The sequence below is a fragment of the Notamacropus eugenii genome, chromosome 6 (assembly GCF_028372415.1).
Source record: "Notamacropus eugenii isolate mMacEug1 chromosome 6, mMacEug1.pri_v2, whole genome shotgun sequence".
NCBI classification, from domain to species: Eukaryota; Metazoa; Chordata; class Mammalia; order Diprotodontia; family Macropodidae; genus Notamacropus; species Notamacropus eugenii.
This window is the reverse complement of record NC_092877.1, coordinates 290,961,457-290,979,785: the sequence shown is the minus strand read 5'-3', so window position 1 is coordinate 290,979,785 and position 18,329 is coordinate 290,961,457. Positions and strand designations below refer to the sequence as shown.

At 35.2% G+C, this 18,329-nt stretch overlaps 1 protein-coding gene and 1 long non-coding RNA gene across 4 annotated transcripts in view; both read left to right on the top strand.

Annotated features, from left to right (window-relative positions):
• Window positions 1–18,329, top strand: part of SUGT1 (SGT1 homolog, MIS12 kinetochore complex assembly cochaperone) — an 80,427-nt gene that overhangs the window by 58,470 nt on the left and 3,628 nt on the right. For all 3 annotated transcript variants that reach the window (XM_072617102.1, XM_072617103.1, XM_072617104.1), the window contains one exon: window positions 17,946–18,036. In XM_072617102.1, coding sequence (XP_072473203.1) covers window positions 17,946–18,036 — 91 coding nt within the window. The remainder of the gene's footprint in view (window positions 1–17,945; window positions 18,037–18,329) is intronic.
• LOC140509529 (uncharacterized) lies at window positions 10,719–11,209 on the top strand. The gene is made up of 2 exons (XR_011968803.1): window positions 10,719–10,806; window positions 11,121–11,209. It is a non-coding gene; the product is annotated as an uncharacterized lncRNA (long non-coding RNA).

Sequence of the window (18,329 nt, the reverse complement as noted above, 5' to 3'; positions counted from 1 at the left end):
ATTTCCCTTCCTAATTTTTCCTCTACTTCTCTTACTTGATTTTCAAAATCCTTTTTGAGTTCTTCCATGACCTGAGACCAATTCATGTTTTCCTTGGAGGCTTTGAATGCAGGAGCTTTGACTTTGTTGTTGTATGTTTTGATCTTCCTCATCACCAGTGACATAAGAAAATACCTCTTTATTGAGAAAGTAAGAATCTATAGTCTGTTTCATTTTCCCCCATTTGTTCATTTACTTAATTACTTGAGCTCTTTATTGAGTGGAGGACTCCAGAAGCAGCTGCCACTTCTACAGTGGCTGCTGTGGCCCTTGGTCTGGGGTTGGACCACACTCCCCTCTCAGCCATGTGAGAAACCCTTCCCACTGACCTTTGAAGCTGTCTTTGGTGTTTGTGGGTTGAGAAATGTGGAAACCACAGCAACTGATAGCAATTCAGTGCCCAAAGGTCTGCTCCAGCTCAGTCTGTGCTGGGGTGACTGGCTGCCGAACTATATTCCACTCCCACCCCAGTGCAGTGGACCCTTCCTGTTGACCTTCCATGTTGCCTTGGGCTGGAAATTTGCTTCAATCTGCTCTAGAATTTGTTTAGAGTCATTTTTTATAGGTTTTTTGAGGGGCTTAGAGGGAGAGCTCTAGCAGGTTCCTGTTTCTATTCTGCTATCTTGGCTCTGTTCCCCTGGAGCATTCTTTTTTAATGGTTGTTAGTTGTTTATAATGCTTCTTTTGAGAGCTGTTCGTTAATATCCTTTGACCACTTATCTTTTAGTGGGTTTTGGTCTTAAATTAATAAACATGTTAATTTTTTATTCATTTAGCTACCAAACTTTTTTCAGAGAAATTTGATAGAGATTTCCCCCATTTGCTTCCCTTTCTTATCCTGTTTGCATTTTGTTTGAGCAGAAGTTTTTCTGTTTTATGTGATCTGTTACCTTTTGTAATTGCTTCTATCCCTTGTTTGATTAATATATCTCCTATCTATAGCTGTGACAGGTATATGATCTGTGTTGCTTCTATTTTTTTAATAATATGATCTTTAATGTTAAGGTCATATCCATTTAGAATGTATTATAAATTTAGTCTAAACTTGATTTCTACCAGACTGCTTTCTAGTTTTCCTAGCAACTTTTTTATAAAGAATTTCTTCCTAAGCAACTTCAGATGTTGAGGTTTGTAGGATGCTGGGTTATTGAGTTATTTTATTTCTGATTCTCCCTTGTCTAGTTTGTTCCATTGATCTACCTCTATTTTTTAACCAGTAGCAAATGGTTTTGATGACTGCTGCTTTATAATATAGTTGAAGTGTGGAAGTGCCATTACTCTCTTTTCATTATTTTCCTTGATATTCTAAACCTTTTTTAAAAAATGAATTTTATTATTATCTTACCAAGTCCTGCAAAACATCCTATTGAAAATTAACTTAGTAGTATAGTGATTTTTATTATGTTGACACAGCCCAGCCTTGAGCCTTCGATATTCCTCCAGCTGTGCTAAATTGTTCTTTGTTTAAGGAGCACTTTGTAATTGAATCTATAGAAGCATGTGTTACATGCTTTGGTAAATTGATCACCAGATATTTTATGCATTTTGTGGTTGTTTGGGATGGATTTTCCTTTTTATTATTGCCATTTGGATTTTATTCTAATGTAGAATGCTATTGATATTTTAATATTTATTATGTGACTTAGAACTTTGCTGAAGTTACTACCTCAGTTGGTATCTTTGCTAATTTCTCAAGTTTTTCTAAGTAAACTCATATCATCAAGTAGGGATAGTTTTATCTCCTCTTTATTAATCTCTATGCTATTAGTTTCTTTCTCTTACTAGATAACCTTTTTTCAAGAAGTTTGACTGAGAAAGGGAGGAGAGATATAAGACAATAGCTTGAGGAGACTATAAGGTCTAGTAAAGCTTTTTGAAGAATAGTACAAAATAATCCTCAATGTTTTATGACTCTCCTTTGATGCTGCAGTGATTCTGGAAGCAAAGTATACTAAAAATCAGTTTTTAGGCAGTGAACATTAACTTAACTTTTGATAAATTGGTAGTGTCAGTATGAGACTGTTGTCTAGTATCTAACTGCACATAACATGGGGGAAATGAAATACTATCTTAGCATTTTTGCTACAAATTAGAAGACAAAAGGAAGTTGCATCTAAGTGGAAAGATGGTTCTCACCGTAAACTCTTCTCGAAGAGTTAAAAAAAAAGATAGCAAGTATCATCATTTCATGGAATACGTGTTTATCTCCTGTTGTACTGCTCTTGATTAAGTATTTGCAAAAAGATTATGAAGTTAATCACAGCTTATAAGAAATTCTTCAGAGGACTTGGTAGAAACCTCTAAATTATATTAGCCTTATTTTAGTACTGGGTAATTTTAATGCAAAGGTGTCCTTGGGATGCTAGCTAAAATATATTAGAAAATGTGGTTCTGGAGTAAAAAGTAGAAAATTCAGTATTTTATAGATTATATGGAAGGTTTATGCCTATTATTTTAAAAGAAAATAAAGGTTGTGAATAATGAATATTATTATAAATTGTACATTCCAGACATGGGGAATAACTTGTGCCAGTGCAGGTAGATGTGAGATAGAATGACAAGTTCAGAGAACAGCTAGTGAGAAATTCATTGTGGCTGACAATATGTAGTATATTAAGTGGAATTGTATGTAATGACTATTTATTCCACCTATCTCATCTTCATTCTCTTCATATCTACTGGCTTCTTTGCTGCCTACACATATGACCAGATTTCTTCTATCCTTAAAAAACTTTCATTTGATTATATATGCCATCTCTTTAGTCTGTTGTCCTATTTTCTTTTTTCATCAGTAACCTTATTCCTAGATAAAAAGGTAACTAGGCCCATTGCTGTAAATTCCCCTCTTCTCATTTACTGGCGTTCTGAATTCTGAGCTGACCAGGGTTTGAAATTTCACTATCTTAGGTTACTAGCTATCTCTTAATTGCTAGAATTATAATCTTTTTTAGTTTTTACCCTTTTTAACTTCTCTTCAGCTTTTTATGCTGTCAATCCTCCTTAATACTCTCTCATCCCTCTACTTCCATGACATTATTTTTCCACACACATAACTGCTGTCCTAATTCAGACTCTCCTCACTTCTGACATAGATGATTGAAAGTTTCCTAATTGAGTTCTCTATTTTCATTCTTTATTCTCTAATTCATTTTCTGCACAGTTGCCAAAATAATCCTCCTGAAACTCAGGTCTGCCCATATACACCTTGATGATCAAGAACCTTCAGTGGTTCCCTGTTGCATTCTTTTTTTAAATGCAAACTTTTCATTAACAGTTATGCCTCGACATAATTTGCATTCTGCCTATCTTTTCAGATTTGTTTATTTTTCTCACACTTTGTATTCCAGCTAAAATGACCTATTTTCAGTTCCCAAACTCTAATAGTTTTTCTCCGGTGTCTTTGCCTCGTATATCTTTCTGTGGCTGGGATGCACTTCCTCTTCCACATGTGTCTCTTAGAGCCCTCATTTTCCTTCAGCTCTGGAAACCTCAAGAGCACTATATAAACAAATTCAGCAATTACTGTTGTTAACAACTGATTGCAGATGACAGTAATTCCAAGATTATGAACCTCTTTGAGAGAATGAAGAGGACTGTCAACTGAAGAAAAGAGAAGTTTATTTATGAAAAATGTAAGCATATTTGATCTCATAGAAATAATGACATATTAGTGGATTAGTTGCTTAAGGAAGGACCTATTTCTACCCTACTTTTAACAGGAATTATGAAATACTTATTTAATTAGGTTTAAGTGGTACAATATTTAGACTTTCTCATGTATTTATAAATTGCTTAAACAGTAACTTGGTAACCAATCACACATGTATTTTATGACATTGTTGCATCAAATATGCATTTATATTAATATCTACTGTTTTTAAAAATTCCTTCATGTTTTTTGCCCTATTTTTACTGCAACAATTAGAATGCATAGAAACAACTTGGTTAGCATTATATGATTCAGAAGGAATTATCTTATGCAGAGAGATATCTTTGAGACTTTTGGGAAGATTTAGACTTCCTTGATTATCACTTTTAGAAATGTATCCAGAGATACATGTTTTGCTGCTTTGCTTTTCTCATTCCTGTAGGAAGAATAGACATTAAAAATCTAGTTATTGGTGATCTTGCATCCTTTGAAACAAAATCTTCTAGTTCTTTTATGCTGCAGTCTCTTCAGTCAGTTAAGCATTTATTATCTGGTATGTGCTAGGCACTGTGCTTGGCACTGGAGATTAAAAAACAGAAATAAAATAGTCCCTGTTTACAATGAACTTACTTGTAATGGAGGAAATAACATACATATATACATACATGTGCATATATACATATATGTTGTGTATATATACATATATGTGTATGTATATATACATATATACACATGTATATATATGGAAGACACATACAACAGAGAAACAAGGTAACCATCAAGGGGAAGGCACCAGTAGCTGGAGGGATAGGAAAGACTTCATGCAGAAGGAAGTGTTTTGAGTTAAGTCTTGAAGGAAACAGGTTCTCCACGAAGTGGTGAGGAGGGAGAACATTCCAAGCAGGGGGCACCACCAGTGCAAATGCAAGAAAATAGGAGCTCTGGAGTATTGTGGATGAGTAACTGCAAGTAGTCAGGTGTGACCAGATCATAACATACATGGGGAGGGGGCAGTAAGGAGTAAGATGGGCAGAAAGGCAGGTTGGGGTCAGATTTTTAAGAGATTTTAATGTCAGAGTTCTTTATATTTGATCAAAGAGGAGATAGGGATCTAATGGAGTTTACTGATTTAGAGGGGTGACATGATTAGTTTTATATTTTAGGGAAATCACTTGGGTGGGCATCTGGAGGATGGATTTGAGTGGACACACTTGAGTCAGGGAAACCAATTAGGAGGCTATTGTAGTAGTTTTGAGAGATGAGAGGTCCCTGAACCAGGGTTGTGCCTTTGTGAAAAGACAGAATGGGAAATATATGTAAGGGATGTTGTGGAGAGAAAGGAAAGAAATTGGCATCTAATTAGATATATTCAAGTGAGGAAACAAAGATGATACTGAGGTGGGGAACCTTCCTCACTGGAAGAATGAGGACATCCTTGATAGAAATATAAGGTAGCTTGGTAGACGAGAATAGACTTGGGGAAGAAAGATAATGAGCTCTGTTTTGGATCTCTTGAGTTTGAGATACCTCTTAGACTTGGAATTTAAAGTGTCTAATAATTGGTAGATTGTTAAGGGAGTACAGGAGAGATATTTGGGTTAGATATGTCTTTCTCAGAGTCATTTTCATGAAGATGATAATTGAACTCTTTGGAACTGATGAGATCATTATGAGAGACAGTTATAAAGAGAAATGAGCCCAGGAGAGAGCCTGGGAATACACTCAGTTTGTCTTTGCTATAAGGATGTTGATACAACAGAGGAGACAAAGAAGGAGTGGTTGCATAGAAAGAGAACTCATGGAGAGAGATCTTTGTCACATGTCTTATGCAACATTGTTTCCCAAAGAAGAGAGCCTGTTCAGGAGTACAGAGTAGTCAATTTCCAAAGCTGCAGAGAGGTCAAGAAGGATGAACACCTATTATAGCTTCATATTAAGCTTGTCTACCTTTAAAATGTGTAAACCAACTCTTAATTGGATAGAATTTTTTCACCCTTTTATCCTTTACCATATTTTTGCTTTTGCTTCACAATGTTAAAAAGCCTCAAAATTTGACTTGAATTGTGATTGATCTCAAAGGCACACAGTGCTGAATTTGATCAACTATTTTAAAGGTTTGAATATAATATATTACTATAAAGTGATAAGTTTAACATTTTTACACAAATGTAGTTGAACTTACACATCAGAGTGAGCATAGTTTCTAGAATAATCTTTAGACATTAAGATATTCAAATGACGTAGGAAGAGCTCTGAAACTGGAGACAAAGGACCTGGGGTTCACATCTGACTCTTTGGCTTACTTCCTATGTGATATTGGTCAAGTGACTTAACCTTGGTGGGTCTCTAGTTTCCTTGTCTATAAAATAAGGGAATTGAACTAGATGACTTCTGAGGTCCTTTCCAGCTCTTAAGTTTTTTGAAATGTCTAATTTGAATTGCCTTCAGAGATAGGTTATTAGTTATATCATAATGTCAAGCTCATTATAGGACATTCTCCTTGGTCCACTACCTTTTTTCCCCTCCCTCTTTCCTTTTCACACTTTACAGACCCTGGGGATATGGGGCTATTTTAGGCCAGAGGACTGGCCTAGACTGAAGCAGGGAGCTTGAGAGACAAGCTAACACAGAGTATTTCAGGAAGCACACTGACTAACTTCAGTCCCTCTATATTCTCTGTGGCGAGTCAGTCAGGAGCAAGTGCTTTCCCTGTGCTGAGTATTGCTTGAAGTGCTGGTGATCCAAACAAAGGCCAAAAACCCAGTTTCTACCCTCAAGGAATGTACATTCTATTGGAAGAGACATTGTAAATTATTCGTTACTAACAAATTACATACAGAATAGTAAATTGAAGTTAATTTGAAAGGGGCAACTTATAAGTAGCTAGAGGTATCAGGAGATGCCTTCTGTAGAAGACTTTGAATTGGTTCTTGTAAGAAGTTAGGGAAACTAAGGAGTGGAGGTGAGGGGGAAAAGCATTTCTAGGAATGGGATGATATGTAGCCTGTGAAAATGCACAGAGTTGGGAGACCATTTATATATCCTACAATGAAAGGTGATAAGGGCCTTACCTGTAGTAAGGAGTGGAGAGAAAGGGTTGTACGTGAGAGATGTTGTAAAGGTAGAAATGAGGAGTTTAGTGTGATGCCAAGTCTGGGGCCTGGATGCCTGAGAGAGTGGTGGTCCCCACAGCAGGAATAGAGAAGTTTGAAAAGAGGTAGAATTATTGGAGGAGAGATAATAAATTCTGTTTTATTTAAGGACATGTTTCATTTAAGATGTCTAAAGGACTTTTAGTTTGACATGTTGAACAGCCAATGGAATTGTGTGACCAGCTCAGGAGAGAGACAAGGATTAGATATTTTGATCTAGCAGTTATCTGCTTAGTGATGGTAGTTGAACCCATGGGAACGGATGAGATCACCAAGTTAAATGGCATATGGATGGTATAGAAAAGCATACTATATTGCATAATATTGCCTTGGTCAAGCCTCTAAAATGGTGGGGGATAGTAGCATTGTACAGTGATGGAGATTTGGAATTTGAAATTGGAATTTGAGAATGTGGGTCAGCGCTTCTTAAACATGTGGGTCATGAGATTGTGACCCTTCCAGCTCTATTTCTATGACCCTATGATCCTAATACTTAAACCTTACCTGTTGTGAGAATCATATGAGATATTAAAAATACTTTGTAACTCTAAGTTTATAAATAGAAGCTAATTTTAGTGTATATTATATAAAAATGATGGTAGAGATGTGAATTGACAAAGCATAGGCAGTTGAATCATTGCAAATCAAGGACTGTCTATATCACAGCTTTAATCATAACTTTTCATACTGTCTTATTAGGCAAATAAATAATTCCAGAAAAGTGGCAATTCTCTATTCCAGTACACTGTTTATCAAGAAGAACATTCATTCTTCTTGTATAAAAATGTGAAAACTCTAGTAATCTTTTCTTCTCAGGTTATAAGGAAATGATTGTTAATGCCAAATGATTTCTTGAAGTTTTCCCTCCATTTTCTCAAATCCATTATATCTAAAATAGATTTTATCTTTTTCTAAATCAGTTTTAACTGCTTTTCTCCACCCTTCCCCTAAATCTCTCCCTATTTCTATCAATGGCAACATCAAACAAAATATTGAGTTTTTCATCCAAACTTGAAATTTCAGATTCATTTTGAGTCTCTTTCCTTATCTTTATTTAGTAAATCATAGTGGAAATTCTCCCACTTAAATGTTTCACAACTTAGAAAATGCACAACTCTTCATTTTTTACCCTCCCTAGTTCTCATTGTTACTGATTTAGTTTAGGCCCTTGTCACTTCATAGTTGAATTCCTACAGGAACTTTAGATTGCATATGACCTGAATTTTGGGGGGAGGAGCAAACACCTTACAGATTTCCTAGTTCTGCATTTGAGTTAGCTAGGTGGCCCAGTGGATAGCTAGGCCTGGAGTCAGGAAGGTTCATCTGTGTGAGTTCAAATCCAATCTCAGACTAGCTGCGTGACTCTGGGCAAGTCACTAGAAGAAAAATTATTTTATGTCTAAGTGCAGAGTGAAACAAGCTATTTTTTTTTTCTTTCTCATGGTTCTTCCCATTTGTTCTAACTCTTCTATACAACATGACTAATGTGAAAATATATTTAATAGGAATGCATATGTAGAGCCTGTATCAGATTGCATGCTGTCTTGGGGAGGGGGAAGGAAGAGAAGGGGAGAAAATTTAAAACTTATGGAAATGAATTTGGGAAAGTAAAAACAAATAAATTAACTTTAAAATTTTATTTTTTAGTTTTCCACATTCACTTCCATGAAATTTAAGTTATAGATTTTGTCCCCCTCCCTACCCTCCATTTACTCCAAAACAACATGCAGTCTGATAGTTTCTACATATATATTCATATTAAATATATTTTCATATTGGTCATGTTGTAAAGAAGAATTAGAACCAGGCTTTTATGAAGTCCTCCTGTTCATCATTTCTTACAGCACAATAGTATTCCGTTGCATTCATATACCACACCTTGTTCAGCCATTCCCCAACTGATGGGCATTCCCTTGATTTCCAGTTCTTGGCCAGCACAAAAAGAGCTGCTATAAATATTTTTCTACATGTGGGTCTTTTTCCCATTTTTATGATCTCTTTGAAATACAGACCTGGAAATGGCATTGCTGAGTCAAAGGGTATGCACATTTTTATAACTCTTTGGGCATGGTTCCAAATTTCTCTCCAGAATGGTTGTATCATTTCACAGCTCCACCAACAATGCATTAGTGTTCCATTTGTGGGGGGAGGCAAGTCACTTGACACTGTTTGCCTCAGTTCTTCATTTGTACAATGATCTGGAAAAGAAAATGGTAAACCACTCCAGTATCTTTGCCAAGAAAACTCCAAATGGAATCACAAAAGAGTTGGACTCGACTGAACAGCAGTAAAATTTCTGTACCTGTATGGTACTAAGTTGTTCAAGGTCATAGTTAGAAGGTGATAGAGGGAAAACAATAGACACTTGTCTCCTTTTCCTAATAAAGTGCTCTATTTCATATGTGGCATGTTCAGTTTCTTTTCCTACCTTGTGTCTCCCTCCTTATTTTTTCTTCTGTATGTGACCAGAGATCAACTAAGTTTTCTTGAAAACGCTTGAAAAACTTTTGTCAGCTTATTTCCTTGTTTAAAATTTTCATTGATTACCCATTGGTTATTTAGAGGAGAGTGCTATATTTTGATATAAGAACAATTGAGTTTCGAATGCTAGCTTTGCCTCTTATATGCTTTATGACTGTGGGCAAAAAATCTAATTTTTTTTTGCATCTCATTTTCTTCATTGGTAAAGCAAAGAGGTTAGAGTAGATGAACTCAAATGTCCTTTCCATCTTTAAGTGTATATGAGCTAAGTCTAAATGCCTTTCAAAAATCCTTTGTAATTTGATTTTATCTAGTTTATATAGTTTAAATACCACTAGTCTTTCTACTTTTAATCCATTCCATACCATCACTTTGAGCTTGTGAAGCTCAAGTTCAGAAGTCTACAAATGGCATCCTATTGCCATATGTGTAAAATTCATACTCCTTTGCCTGTTTCTTATTTTTTGTTTACTGGTTCTGATCTTCACAAACAAAAGCCATTTACATAATGCAAAGTAAAAAAGAAAGAGGATTGCATGTGAAAACCATGAATATATTATGTACAGTTTACTTTTTAGAAATAAAGTATATAATAAATTTAATATGTTGCTTTGAAAGCTGTCCTGATTGTTTCTTTCTGAACTTCCTTCTGTTCTTTTCTATGAATTAAAAAAAAAATACTTCAGCAACACACTTTTCTTTTGGAAAACACTATTCCTACCTTCTTTGTCCTCCCCAATTCTTATCTCTCCCTAACCCCTATAAAAAAAGAATAACACAGTCTTTATAACAAATAAGCATAGTCAAGCAAAATAAATTCACATATTTAGTATGTCCAAAAATTTCTCATTTTGCATCTTGTCTTTCTCCTTTCTATCAGGAGTTAGCATAATACATCATTGCTGCCTTTGAGTTGTGTTTGGTTGCTTACAGTAATCAGAGTTCTTAGCCTTTCAAAATTGTTTTCTTTACAGTGTTGTTATTGTATGAATTGTTCCCCTGGTTCTTCTCACTTTGCTTTGCATCAATTCATACAAGTATTCCCAGGTTTCTCTCACACACCTTTTCATAATTTCTTGTGGCAGGAGAATGCTCCATTAAGGTTCCTATACCATGATTTGTTCAGACATCCCCCAATTGATGGGCATTCTTTCTTTGCTGGTCTCTCAAGCATAATCCTACTTGTTTAAGCTTGTTTATTACTTTCCAGTATTATTGTTTTTGTCCTTTGTTCTTAAAGAGGACCATGACATCAGGAAGGTGATGCCATGACTTGCAGGTGAGTTGGATTTAAACGAGAGAGGTCTGTGCAGAGTCACCAGCCTCACTCTCCTCTGGAGCCATCTGAATCCAGTTGCAAGATTTAGATCAGGATGAGTGGTCACCAGCCTCACTCTCCTCTGGAGCCATCTGGATCCAGTTGCAAGATATAGATCAGGATGAGTGGAGATGGCCTCGGATGACAATATAGAAACTTTGCTCGAGGTCAGTCTCATACATCAAACTGATTAAAACTTCTGTGCTCTAACTTCACTCTTCATGAAATGTTTTTCTCTCTTCTGCTTATCTAAATCCTTTCTACCTTTTCTATAAAATTTAGCTCAGATCCAGCCCTTCCTTATCTAACCCAACCCATAGTGATCTCTTCCTTCTCTGATCTGTTGACTTATTGTCAATACCACGGTTTTGTAGTTAATTGCTTACCAATTATTTCACAAAATTTAGTTTCCTTTTCCAAATAGATTGTAAATCCTTTAGGACAGGAACTGTATCTTATACTTCTTTTGCGTTTACCATAGTGCTGGACACATAGCTGGCATCCAGATTCTTGGATGGGTGGTTTGACTGGATTGAGTCACTATTGGCAGTCAGCTAAGAACTAAGGTTGGTGTGATTAAAGCACAAGGTTGTGTTGGCATTCATTTTATTTCATTGTCTTTGCAAATCTAATAACTATACTTGACATTTCCTTTATGAAATTTTTATGAAGACTTCATGTTGACCTTTTTTAAAAAAAAATTTGTCTTTGCTTCAGTACACATTAGTTCAAACAAATGGGTTAAATTCCAGAAGATATTAGTGAGCCACACATGCATTATTATGTACTTGACCAGTACTCTTATACTTTTCTATTGCAAATTTGTCATTGACTACCTTGACTAATAACTCTTTGTATTTTTGCCATTTACTTATAGAAAAAGCGAGTGACCTGGAAAAGTAATAATGAAGATGGGATACTATAGACATTTAGTTCCAAGCTTGCTTTAGGAATAAGAAGGTAGTTATATTACAAATTCTCATCCATCAACTATGGGTTATGGAGATCTAAATTTTTCTGTCACTGGGATTTATACTAAACTAGCATAGTAAAAGCTTCCACAGTATGTTACAGTGTTGGAATAAGCAGCGTCAAACTATTTTTAAATAGATTCAGTTCAAATGCGCAATGCTGCAGTGTTTATTTTGATACGTTCGTTGAAATTGTAGTAGTATACTTCATTTCTAATGTACTATTATGTACTCATAATAGCTATGTGTATTGGTGTGAGCTTCCCAGGCAAGTTCTTTGTTCCAACACTCCATTTTTATACTCAGAGCAGTCTGAATCCTGTATTATAATTTTATCATTAAGATCTGAATTTTAGTATAGAATCAGAATTTAATACTGCCAAGGAAATTTGGCAGTATTACAATCACTGTTCTAAGAGTAAAGAAGTGCAGGTTCTAGTTATAGATCAGAGTATCATTGATGTAAAGTTGCAAGTGACCACAGAGGTCATTTGTACCTCTGAGGCCATTAGTACATCCTCTTCTTTTACAGATTAGGAAACTGAGATCTCCTAAGGTGTTCAGAGCCTTGCCAAAGCTTATACAGGTAGAAAGTAGTAGGAGAGCTGGGATTTGGACACAGATTCTCTTATTCAAAATCCAGTCTTGTTTTCTACTTTGTCTCTTTTTATTTAATTCCTGAGCCCTTTGCAGTTGGACTTCTTTATCACTAACCTGAAATTTAATTGTCTTTTAATTGCTGAAATGTAATTGCTAAATTGCTTGAAAGTTTCTTAGTATTCTTTGTTTTTGAATTCTGCGATATTTGACACTAGTGACTGGCTGCTTGTCCTGGATCCTCTCTCTTTGGGTTTTTGTTCTCTTCCAATTTTCTTCTTATCTGTTTGAGTGTTTCTTCTTAGGCTCCTTTGCTGTATCGTCATCCAACGTCTGCCTCTTAAACATGGTTATTCTCTTAACTAAACCATCTTCTTATCCTTAAAAAAATAACACAATCTATATATTCAAAATGATCCTGTTTGTCTGGAGTTTATTTTGAACCTTCTGTTTTTTTGGTGCGTTTAAAAACAGTATCACTTTTTTTAAAAAATCACTTTGACTTCACTTTGTTTTCTAAGCTATTTATTCTCTTTGCAATTATTTCCTCCAGAGCTTTTATTTTGATTTTTATCTCTTGCTTTGTTTCTCTTCTAAGTATTCATGTGTCTTTGTGAAGAATTCATTTTTTTCATTTTGAGTCTCTACTTGTTGTTTTATTCTTTTTTGGGGGTAACTCTAGATTTGTAATAATTTTTGATAATGGTTGGTTTTCTTTGACTTATCTCTCCAGCTTTCGTTCCTGAATGACAGCTTTGTCCAAGATCCGGATATTCTCCTTTGCTCTGCTTTTGAATAAGATGCTTGACCCTTTTTTATACTTGCCTTGAGTCCTTTGGATACCTGTATTGAGCTCCCCTCTAACTCCTGGGATTAGTTCCTCCTAGATTTTTGAGATTCAGAGTGATGTGGATCTTTAGGGTCTTCTTTCATGGTTTCATGACATAATAATAGGAGTCTTGGAGACCCTGAACCTGGGTTATTAGTATCGGAATATTGCAGTTGCAGTGCTGGTTGCTTCCTGATGCTGGTGTTCAGGGCTTCCAAGGTCCCTGCCCTGGAGAATTCTGTCCTTCCTGGAGCTTTCTCAGGGGAGCCCTCCATTCCTGCCTGCAGACACAGAACCTTACTTACAGGCTATATTAGGTCTTTTGCCACCCTGCTACTTATTTGCTAAAGAAACCTTTTTCCTATGGTCCCTTGATTTTAGGCTGACTTTTTGTACAATTCTGGAGGAGAAATTCCTGTAGTTTCTTTCTGAATTTATTTATCTTTATTCAGTCTGATGTGGACTTCCAAGGTTTTGCTGGAATAGATATGTGGGAGTTGAGCAGTCTGTTTTTGTTCAGGTAGCCATCTTGGCTAGAAGTTTTCAGTATCCTGTTAATTGGCCTCCATTCCTGTAGTTACTCCCACTTCTAATCTATCCTCTAAAAGCTACCAAAGTGACATTCTTGAGGTACAGGTATGACCATGTCATTCTTGCTCAGTAAGCCTTAGTGACCCTAGGATTAAATACAAACTCCTCTGCTTGACATTTTAAGCACTTGATAGTCCAGCTTCAACGTTTAACATTCTAGGTTTATTATACCTTGTTCTCCTAAAAACATACTGCACTTCAGCCACCTTTAGCTACTTGTTCCTCACCAGCCTCCATCTTCCATTTCAGTGCCTTTATGCAAGCTGTCCATGGAGTACAAGGAATGTATTCTCTCTTCATAAAATCCCTAGTTCCCTTCAGAGCTCAGCTCAAGTACCATCTCCTTCTGCATGGTGCCTTTCTGACCTCTCACTCTGTAGCTATGAGTACCCACCCCAAGTTACTTTATATTTACATATTTCATTATATGTTTTTTACTACTGTAGAATGTGAACTCCTTGATTCAGGGTTTTGTATCCCAGTGCCTAATACGGTCCCTGGCACATGGCACTTGCTTAATAATGTCTTGTTGATTTATAGATTGATTTTTAACACATAGGTTTTGCTGCTTATTAACCAGGATGTTGTAAGCACACCATCCACATTTCTGAGTCTCTATTTGCAAAATTTGTAGATTGGACTAGATGACCTCTAAACTCTTTTTAGCTCCAAAATGCCATACTTCTGTCTGGAAATCTAATTTAGTAAGGCAGGTACTCTTAAGAATTTTGATTGACATATTCTGATATTTGATATGTGTCAATGAAAAAAGAATCAGGGATTTTTGTTTATTTAATTACAGCTTTGTGCTTTTGTGAATTTTATGTGATCCATCAGTTATGATAGTGCAGATTTAAGTGAGGTTTTTTTGTTAGTATTTCATTAGCATCTATCTGATGTCTCAGTTAAATATAGTTTCACAGTAACTTGTGATTTTGCAGTATACTCTGAGACGCAAATAAATTTGTTTTAATTTTACTAAAATATGTGAGTTCTGGCTCTCCTCCAAAATATGGTGTTAAATATGTTTCTCTAAAGATGTTGCATCAGATAACACCATCTGTCATTGGAGAATAGGCAACTGGTTTAAAAATTTTATTGATATATTTTGTTTTTGTATATCATGGGGTTTTTTTTTTGTAATCTTAAGTTGTGTGTATATTTTGTGTACCAGCCTTCATTTAAATAGTATTTTAAAATCTTTCATTGGGTTTGGCATAAACAAGGTGTTGAAAACATTTTCTCTTCATTTGAAACTGAAAATGCAATACTGGATACTGGCCATTTTCACCAAGATCATAAGGATATCTTTTTCTGTAATATACTCTAATAGAATGTTTAATGTTTTTAAAGTGGAACTGCATTGTAGAGGGAGCTTACTATTCCAATTAACATAAAACCAATGATTGAACAGATGTTACTCCATAGGATCACAATCTTATTCTTAGATTTTGTTTTAAAATGTCAAAAGGAATTACTTCAATATTAATCTAATACTAATTGTGTTGAGTTTTTAAAATGGAAGGCTGTTGAATAGCTAGAGCTTGTTTCTTCTGTAGGTAACTTTTAAAGTTAAAAGTATTTATTCATTCACTTCGTTTTATCAGTAATCTTTAAAGATCCCTTATTTCAAGTATGTAGGTGTTATCTTGTAGGGCCCCACTCCTTAATAGATGATTAATGACTTGCTATGGCAAAAAAAACAAACTCATGATTTGGTGACTGCTATTTTGATTATAAATTTTTACAAGCTTAGGATTGTCCTCAGGTAACGTAGTAAGTTGCCTGACCCATATGGGAGCTTTTTAAGTTTTATAGGCTCTTCCAGAGCATGTACTCTATTAGCATTGCCTTTAAACACATAAGATTAGGAAGGGGAGAAAAAAAGAAAATTAAAAAATGGAAACATGTTGGAAGGGCTATGAGAATACAGTTACACTAGTATATTGTTGATAGAGCTGTGATTTGGTCCAGCTGTTTCTGGCAAACAATTCAGAAATATGCAAGAAAAAAATCACTATTCATACTCTTTGGTGAACCCCCTCCCAGTTAGATATACAAACCAAAAGTACAAAAAATGGAAAGGAATAAATAAGTAGAAAAATATACATAGCTGTGCTTTTTGTGCTTTTTTGCAAAGTAGTGGAAACAAAATGAGCACCTGTTGATAAAAAATAGCTGAACCTACACATGAATGTATTGGAATATTATTGTCCAGGAAGAAATGTCAGATATAATGAATTCAGTGAAACAGAAGATTTGTATTAATATAGTAAGAGAAGCAGAACCACAGCAGTGTACACAATAACTGTGTAAATCACTAAGAGGAATCTGAACTAAATCACTGAAAAATGGCAAATGACCTCAGAAAGGTAGAATTGATTATGAAGGAAGAATATTGCACGTTATTAATAGTGGGTCACTCACTTCTTGTTTTTTTCACTTCACTGCCTTACTTTGATATGAGTTATAGGCAGTTGAAGATGCAAGATTGGAGGTTAGCAGAGAGATTGGGGCAGGATAGGTAGATGTGAGGATCATCAGCATAGACCTCTGGTGATTAAATTCATGGGAACTGATAGATCACCAAATGAAATAGTGTAGAGGGAGAAGACAAGAGCAGAACCCTGAGGGACCCCTGTGGTGACACAGTTCCTCTTCAGGTGCCCTCCTTATTTAGATGCTTTAGTTACTATGTTTACATGGTATCTGTTCTAAAGAAAAATTATTTTCTAAAGGAGAATGGTTAGTTTAGTTTCATCTCAGTAAGTATGTTTTCAGCATAAGCTCATAGATTATTGAGCATTCTTTGGAGGCAGAATATGAATGGCTGAATTCTTCTATACTGTGTATTATATTCAGTTTACTGTTTCCCACTTAAGCCTCATATATAGATTAGCATATATTGCTACCTTTACTTTTGGAATAAATTATGCAACTGTACTGTTTAGTCTACTATTATAGGCTAAGTAGCACTTAGCACAGTGCCTGGCATATAGTAAATGCTTGGTTCCTTATGCCTACTATTCTAATATACATAGCTTTTATGATTTAAAGAACTGACAGTATGCAATAGTGATGAGCCATTACATGAGAGATACAGAGCTAGACAGTGAAGAAAATGATTAGGTAGAGCCCAGATGGAGAGCAAAAGGAAACAATTTGTAATTGCCTTATTGTGGGACCAACTTGAAGTCCAAATTTCCTTATTCTAGCAGGTAAGATGCTCCACAATCTGACCTATATCATCCTTTCTAAGTTTTAACTCTATTCACAACAGTTCAACAATTACTTTAAAAAATTAAGCACCTAGCGTGTGTTTCGTGTTAGGACAAAATAAAACAGTTTGTACCCTCAAAGAAGTTGTATTCGAATTGGGAGGAAATATTTTTACCAGTAAATCAATATCAAGTAATATGGGGGGGGGGAAAGAGGATCTAAAAATTTCTTCCATTTTAGTTTTTTCTTCTTTGCTTCACTCTACTCCACTCCATTCAAACTAGCCTAATTGCTTTACCTAAAATATGTCTTGCCCTTTTCCACCTTGACATATTTATTCATGCCATTCCCTCTTCTTGGAATGCCCTTTCTCTCTATCTTTACCTATTAAATCCTGGCCATCTTTAAGACCCAGTTGAAATACCACTTCCTCATTGAAACAGCATCACCCCCAACTACCCAGCTGCATTTCTCTTCTGATCGCGACTTACTGTCTGTACCACTCATTTGGCATTTGTCATATACTTAGCTTGTAATTATTTCTGTACCTGTCCTGTCTTCTCTCTTAGATTATAGACTTATAGAGGGTAAGGATCATGTGTTACATATTTTTTGTATCCCTTGCAGTTCTTAGCCTAATGCCTTGCCAATGATAGGGATTTGACAGATATTTATTGAATGCATGCATGAATCAAGTGAACTTTTTATTAAAAGGCACCAAAAGTGATTTTGACTTTTATACAGTGAAAAAGTTTCTAAAATCATGCTGTGACCATTGTCACATTGACCTGTGTCAGGAAGTAAGCATAAATAAATGCATGTGAAAAAAATGAATATTGCTTGTAAGACCCATTTTATTGGTAATCTGGTATACATTGTTCTGAATTCTACATTTTTGAAAGATGAATTTTAGTCTGAAAACAAAAAGATGAATAGGATGTCAGTATTTCCTAATATTTTATTTAAGGAAAAGTTGCCAAAACCATGTAATTTATGTTATAAAAATTTATGACATTTAAGGAAACTCTTAAGTCTTTGTGGACTGCTGTCTGTGATTTGAACATGGAATTTTTTTGTTTTGTTTTTGTATTTTCTCTAGATTGAAATAAAAATGAAAAAGTCAGAAGCTGTAAGATGGGAGAAGCTGGAGGGACAAAGAGATGTATCCAACCCCAAACAATTCACACCAGGTTTGTTTTTGACCTTGATGAGCTTTGAAATTCAAACACTGTACCATTGACATTAAACAGTAATGAGCATTCTTTCCACTTTCATTATTTATATCCTCAAGATGAAATACATTGAGGATAATAAGGTTATTCTGGAAATGAATACAAAATTGTAATTCTTGTAAAGGTCCTAACTTTATAAGCTATAAAAACTCAGAAATAATTTAGAATGAATGTTGAGTGAATGACAGCAGATGTCCAGAGAGATGTTCAAGTTTGTATATTGTCTTAAATTGTCACCTTTGGCTTATTTC